This window comes from Protopterus annectens, chromosome 1.part0 (genome assembly GCF_019279795.1).
Source record: "Protopterus annectens isolate FY-2018-M chromosome 1.part0, PAN1.0, whole genome shotgun sequence".
Lineage (NCBI taxonomy): Eukaryota > Metazoa > Chordata > Ceratodontiformes > Protopteridae > Protopterus > Protopterus annectens.
The window spans coordinates 1,677,720,251-1,677,728,009 of NC_056725.1; the positions used below are offsets into that span (position 1 = coordinate 1,677,720,251).

General features: G+C 38.7%; 1 protein-coding gene across 1 annotated transcript in view; it reads left to right on the forward strand.

The window, feature by feature from the left end:
- The window catches only part of SLC16A8 (solute carrier family 16 member 8), a 257,817-nt gene that overhangs the window by 152,501 nt on the left and 97,557 nt on the right, over positions 1 to 7,759 (forward strand). The window contains exon 3 of the mRNA XM_044068513.1: positions 6,064 to 6,207. Within this exon, the coding sequence (XP_043924448.1) occupies positions 6,064 to 6,207 (144 nt within the window). The remainder of the gene's footprint in view (positions 1 to 6,063; positions 6,208 to 7,759) is intronic.

Genomic DNA, 7,759 nt, shown 5'->3' on the forward strand with positions numbered 1-7,759 from the left:
GAAAATTAGGGTCAAACCTAACAATCTCATACTGGCTACTTCAACTACCCCTCCATTAACTTGGAAAACTACTCATGTACCAATACACTTGCCCAATGTTTCCTGGAATTCATTAATTCCAATTCTCTGGACCAGCTCATTCTTACCCCCACTAGAGGTAGCAACATCCTTGGCCTGGTAATTCCTAATATGGGTGGCCATTGCTCTACACCAATAGTCAATTCCTCCCTGGTTAGATCCAACCACAAACTAATCACCTTGGAAATCCCCCCCCACCATCACCCCCCCCCCCACAAAGGTAACCACCATGAAAAACGTCTCCAGAGCTAACTCTGGGCTCCTAAAAACAGAGGTGGCTAACTTCATGGCACCCATGCAAATGGAGAATGGTTGCATGATCACCGAACCATACACCAATGCACTGTATGAACACGTACACAAACGCATGGGTCTCGCCATACCCAACAGAACCAAGATGCTCTCCTCCAAAAAAAGGAAGCCAATCTTGTGTTCCCCCTGCCATAAACAAACTCTATAACAGAAGGAGGAAACTGATGTGGAATAAGGTGAAGTCCCGTGACTGGAAATATTCCCTTATCAGCCTCAACAAGAAGTTGAGATCCCTCATCAAATCCTCTAAAGCTAGCTATGAAAACAGAATTGCAACAGATAGTAAAGACAACCACAAGGCCTTCTATAGTTATGCAAAGAATCTCCATGGCAATACTCAGATTTGCTCTGAGCTACTGCACATATACCGAGCCAACAGATATTGCCAATGTACTGGTTGACAGATTCAGTGCCAACTTTACCCACCAGTATATTGCCAATATACTGGCTGACAGATTCAGTGCCAACTTTACCCATCCCCCCCAAGGACCAATCCCAGTAACAGCAGATTGCCAGGCACCCAGTATTACTGCTACACAGGTTAAAAGAGCACTGTCCAAGGCCAAGAATACAGCTTCTATGGGCCCTGACAATATCCCTGGCTGTGTTCTACATGAACTACAAAGTGAACTGGCACCTCACCTGTGTGCTGTGTTCAATCACAGCCTCACCACAGGCTTTATCCCTACCGAATGGTGCACTGCTACAGTCATCCCTCTCCACAAAGGAGGAGCTACTACAGACCATGGGAACTATCGCCTCATTAGCCTGATGAGTCTGATATGCAAAGCTATGGAACGCATCATCATGTACCTAATAAACAAGGATATAGGGACTCTCCAAACTCTGGATCCCACACAGTTTGGTTTTTGTGAAGTGTAGATCATGCCTGCTCAACTTGGTTGACTTCTTTGATTCAGAGCCGTGGATGGAGGCAAGGTGGTTCATGCAGCCTACCTTGACCTGGCCAAGGCCTTTGATACCATTCCCCACTCAAGAGTCACAAAAAAACTCACTAAGCTAGGCATAAACCCCTATATCACTAGGTGGATTGCAAACTGGCACATAGATAGAACCCACAGTGCGAAAGTAGCTGACTCCAAGTCAGACTGCCGACCAGTCATGAGTGGAGTCCCACAGGGTTCAGTCCTGGGTCCTCTCCTGTTTGGTATCTACTTCTCTGATGTCCAGGCCAACATGAAGGGACTCTAGCTGAAAAAGTTCACAGACAATTGCAAGTTGGGAGCTATTATTTACTCCCCAAGTGATGTTGACATCCTGCAGAAAGTCTACACTGAGACCAACGACCTGGTGTCAAAACCATGGCCTTAAGGTCAATGCCAAAAAATGTGTTGTCATCTCCTTTGGGAAAAACCCAGTTCCCATGAATTACCATATCAATGGTAGTCCACTGAACACAGAAGGTGTTATAAGAGATCTGGGAACAAAGGTTGACAGCAACCTCTTCTTTGACCACCATATTGCCACTGTGGTCAGAAAGTCCTCTTGTGTGGCACATCTCATTACTAAGGGTTTTGCATCTAGGAAGAAATAAGTCATTGTGTCCCTCTACTCTTCCCTCATTAGGCCACTCATTGAATACAATACCCCATTTGGCATATACCTCACTAGACACCTGCAACAACTGGAGAGGCCAGAAAAGTACCTCACAAAGAGGATCCTAGGCTTTAAACACTTGTCCTATATGGACAGACTCAAAAAACTCCAACTATTCTCTGTCTCATATCGTCTACTTAGGGGCAATCTCTGCGTGACTTACAAAGCCATGTGTGACCCAGCTCTGTTAGAAATGCTATATCTAAAGAAATCCCAATCCGTTCGCGCCATACGCTCCCGAGACCTGAAACTCATTACCATAATCAACAGAACATGCTGGAAGGACAGATTCATAACACAGAGACTGCCGATACTATGGAATAGACTTCCCATACATGTCAAACAGAGCACCTCACTGGCCCTCTTCAAGAGAAGTCTTGATGAGTGGATGGGAAATAGAAAATGACCTGGGGATCACTCCAGTGGCTCTACTTGACAGAGGCACTGGGAACTAAGGTCGGGTGGCACAATGCCAGGGTAATCCTATGGGCTAGGCTTGTAAAGGCTCCAGGGCCAGTAGCCTAGTACACATCTATGAACCTATGAACCAGTAGATAAGACTGCCAGAAGGTAAATGTAGAACACCTGATCCTGTTGGTTTGGCAAGACTACTAAAAGGTAGAATACTTATTATTATACTAGTTCACCAGAAAAATTCAAAAGATGTGGCAAAGGCATCTAAGTACTATTTGTGTCTTTATTAAAGGCAAACGTGAGAATGTCTGCATTATCCAGGAAAGATGTTACTACACTTTTGCAAAGTCTACATAGGGACTATGTGTGACTGAAACTGTTCCTTCTTAATAAAGGACAAATAATGTAGATCTAAGTATGGAAGCCCAGATATGAGAAGACCTGTATGGTCTTTTGGCACAAAGAGATTGAATGCACTGCTACTGTCTTATAGCTGCATGAATTTCCCTGCTTTTGACAGCTGCTCTTTGCCATGACAGCAGCATGGCAGTGCACCATATACCCCAACCTCTATCCACAGCTAAAGATGAAAGGAAGCCTAAATTCAGCCAATCGTGCATTACTGAACAACAAAGACAAAGAGTTTAATTCAGTCACATCTTGTCATTTTTGTTTGTTTGTCTGTCTGTTTGTTTTGACTGTCTCACCTCACTGACTCCATTGCTCTTTTCCAGTGGGGTTCTGGGATAGTATTTATGTTCACTTAATGAAATTTTACCAGGACACCATCTGAGTCATTCCTTGTTTTTAGCTAATGCCATGGAGACTTTAATGTCCATCTGAGCTACCACTAGAACAAGCAGATAAGACCTGATTTAAAACTTAGAAGCAAAGCACTGTAGTTTCAGTACTGGAACATGAATACAGTGGTTAGTATGGGACTAAAACCTACAGCCTTCTAATTAAAATGAATCAAAGTGGGAGATGTGAAGACAGAACCTATGGCGTTCTAGTCCTGGCTTCCTCTTTCTTCTTTCTTCTGAAACATGTACCAGTTTCTCTGTGTCCTGGAGGGCACTAAGCTTAATCCAGTGATAGTCCTGTTATGGCCTTACCAGAATTAGTCTAAGCATCTTAAGAAGAAAGACTCCAGTCACACAATCTTTTTTTTTTATTTCTTCATAAGTACCAACCTATAAGATGCAGGTTATGCTTTATGCATAAATTCTCTTATACTGACCCAGAACATCATAATTTTCATGTTAGAATCTCTTGTCTGTCTGCTGATGGGTCTATATTAGATGCACGAAAAGACTTTAGCACAAACGTTCACATGAGCGAAAATGTCGGGAATCGAAACCGTGATTGTGGGGTCGTGATACAGTGAGGAGTGGGATATTTGCCCTTTCCTCACTGTAGTGCGACCTCAGTTAGAATATATATTTAGCGGGGGGTGTGGGGGACGCAGCCCCCCACAATAGCAACTTCGATTACTGGCATTTTCACTCATGTGAGCGTTTGCAGTAAAGTCTTTTTGATTTTATAATATAGACCCTCTGCTGACTTCTTTAAATGCCTTGAGGTCATTCCTAACTCTGCCAATTTTGAGCTTTCTATATTATTTGCCTTTAGTGGAACAGTAACTTCTGTGCTATGTATTGCCTATAAAATCTCTACATTTCTTAACTTAAATGGCCATAAAACAGAGTATCCTTTTTCCAATTGTCATTAGAGATACCTTACTTACTTATTTGGTATCTGTGACTTTGTTGCAGAAGTAGAAAATACTATGTAAGAATAATAGAATTACAAGTGATTCCACTTTATTCTTCTGCCGAATAATAATCTTACAAGCAGAACCTAGAGCAACAGTCTGATACACAACTGTTTCTTGATATATATATATATATATATATATATATATATATATATATATAGGGATAGCCAGTCTCATTTTAGTCTTTCATCTATTGATTAAAACATTGTCATTGGCATACAAAGCACCCCACCCCCCATTTTATAAAAGTGCTTATTCCTTGCCTTCTCACTATGCCACTTTACTTTCTTGGTTTTTACCAATATGATTCCTCCCTCATAACCACCAGCATGGGGGATAATAGCATCTTGTCTAATCTTACCTCATTATTATGGAATTCTAACTGACGTGCCATTAGGAATATATCATGCAGCCTTTATTTTTTCAAGCTTAACTTAATCCTTCTGTTCCTTTCTCACACATCACACCTTCATTGCTTACTCCCTTCATCATACTCAGCTTAACTAAATATGTATGTTTAAAAGTATTCTAATACCTCACACTGTCTTTTATTCCACTGTGTAATGTCCATTATGAGCTATTACGCCTCTTGTGCATTCTGCATAAATAATTTCCTAATTTGCATTATGGCATATATATATATATATATATATATATATATATATACACACACACACACACACACACACACACACACACACACACACACACACACACACACACACACAGATAGATATAGCTATATATGATGAATCAAGGATCACTACAAGAAATAAATGGGGAGATGGATCTGTGCATTACAATTATGAAATATTTACATTTTCGAAAGATTGTATGGTTGCCCTTACCAAGTCATTCTGAAGTATGGCTCTAATTATGAACATTGATAGAACCAGGAAAGCTAACATTTTTTTACCATTATACAAATTGTTATTTAGTGGTTAGACCTCATTTAGACTATGCATCACTTTTTTTATTTGTAATTATGGTTTAGAAGGAAAAAGATAGTAGACTGTGCATGCGAAGTTCTTGAAATACAAAACATATGAAGAAAGGTTAACAGCTCTGAATGTGATTATACATTAGAGAGTTAGTACAGATCTTATTAATAGATGAAAGGTTGAAGTGTGTCAGTTTAGGTATTGAATTTATACTTGTAGTGAGTACCAGATAGCAGTTAGTATTCATTACAGATGTGTAAGTTAAAATGGATGTAGAGAACTTAACTAGATGCTAAGGTTGCAGCGATTTTATTTATATGCTAACCAGGGAAATCCACTAAACCTGAGTCCCTGTTTTTAGCAGCACCTTAGGATTTTTTTCTGTGAGATAACACACCCAGAGTCGCACAGTACGCAAATAGAGACTTAAGGAGTCAAAGCCAGGACTATATGACAAAACTCTTAGCCTTAATTTTCTGTATTAATCTGTCAGACTGCTGCCATCTGGAATCTGTATGTAGGATCTGTAACAGAACATTTCTACTTTCAGGAGAGGTGGTAACATGGAAGCAGAATGAATGCTGGCATTAAGGTACATTCAGGTCTTGTTCAGGATCATTGTGTGATTTGACTTTTCGTTTGGTATTTGTCCACTCTGTGTTGATGAAGTTCAAAGGATCCCTGATATTGCATTATCTTACTTCCTGCCCAAATAAGGCCAAATACATATCCAGTGGGTTTGAATGGGGAGCATGCATGTATCGTGTATATGTCTATTCATAAATTAATGTATTAATTAATTATTAAATCGAACAATTAAACAGAACTGTCTTTAGTGCAGTTTCTTATTATTTATCTAAATATAGCTATCCTGTTTCTTTTTCACCCTCCCCTTCTTGTTTCTCTGGGTACGTGTTGCTGCAGGTCCTGTATCCAGTATACTTGTGAATCGGTTTGGTTGTCGGCCTGTGATGTTAGTTGGTGGGCTGCTGGCTGCATCTGGAATGATTACAGCATCTTTTTCCAGAAACATCATTGAACTCTTCCTGACAGCTGGAGTGGTCACAGGTAAGATGAAATGTACATATTTTGTTTAAATCTCTTTTCTTTCTCACCCTTATTCTTTATTTCTTGCTGTACAATCCCTTATTCAGATTTACTCATATATTGTCTCATCCTTAGGCCTCAATTATACATTAGTGCTTGCAGGATGATTTGCTAGCTAAAGCTACCAACACTCACCACTGTGTTACATACATTATATCAATATATCCTTTCTATGTCCTTCTTCTTGTGTATCATCTCATCCGAATATTTGTCATATCCTACTTTTTATACATCTCCCCACATTCATTTCATTAATGTACCTCTAATGCACTTCTATACTTAGGTTAGAACACCCTAAAATGTGAAAAAAAAAGTTTGCCCATGTTAAATTGAGCTTTTTGTGGTATGTATGTGCTTCTCCTGCCTTATTAGTCTAACATTGAACTTGGCATGTGTTAATTTAATTGTACCAACTGAACTAAATATCTGGTTCTTTACTGCATTTACTGCACTTTGCATTTTATTTATTTATATGTTAAAGACAGAAGAAATAGACCACTTGGGCCCCTTTTCAGTCATGACTTTGTACTAAAGGAGTAAAAGTTATATTTTTAACGAATAATAACAGTATTAGAATTATCTTGTAAAATATAACATTATAACAGTAAGTATTTAACTTATTTTATTTATTTATAGTTTGTTGAACAGATACTTCCACTAGCCAACAACCTCGTTTTAGGAGAGAGCCAAGGGAGTTTTCATACTGACTTGGAGATACAGTATTCAGAATAACAGTAAGCGACTAAGAGGATTATAGCAGTGATGCTACTATATTACTTGATACAAGACTTTTAACAGACATGCAAAATAAACAAAGTGAACACTACTGAGGAAATCTGATTATATGGAGTACAAGTGTGTAAAGGTGCTTAGAAACAGCAGTTTTATGGAATATAAGAGAAGGTCAGATATTTGAAGTAACTTCTGTACAGCTTGAGAGGGTGTTGCTCATAGACTGTAAGATATGCAAAAATGTACTTAGGATAATAAAAGTACATGCATATACTTCTGGAAAGAACAAAGTTCTTTACAAGAATAGCAGTTTATTTAGCAGTTAATATGGATATAATAGCATTGGGGATTTAAACTGTAACTTGCAAAAAAATGGTAAGAAATGCAGAAAAGATGTAAAGGTGCACATGGATATTTGTAAAAAAAATTTTTTAATGACAGTGAAAGATAAATGGGTATATACATACAGAAGAAGCAGTTTAAGAAATAGAAATTGACTACATACTATATTCTAACAGTTTAGAAGAAACTGAATAGACATGTTATGTGTCAGGATGCTCTGACCATGTACAAGCAGGGACAGAATTTGAGGAAAATAAGATGGTACTAAAGGAAGGCAAAGGATCTGCAAAATTAGCAGGCATAGATTTATTGGTTTTAAGTGAGGAGAGGGATATTCTTTCCAAAGAGCAGATTTCTATGAGAAAACTGTATACAAATTAGGAATCACAATAGAAAGCATATACAAAAAATATAAAAGAGTTTATGTGCACATTAAAAG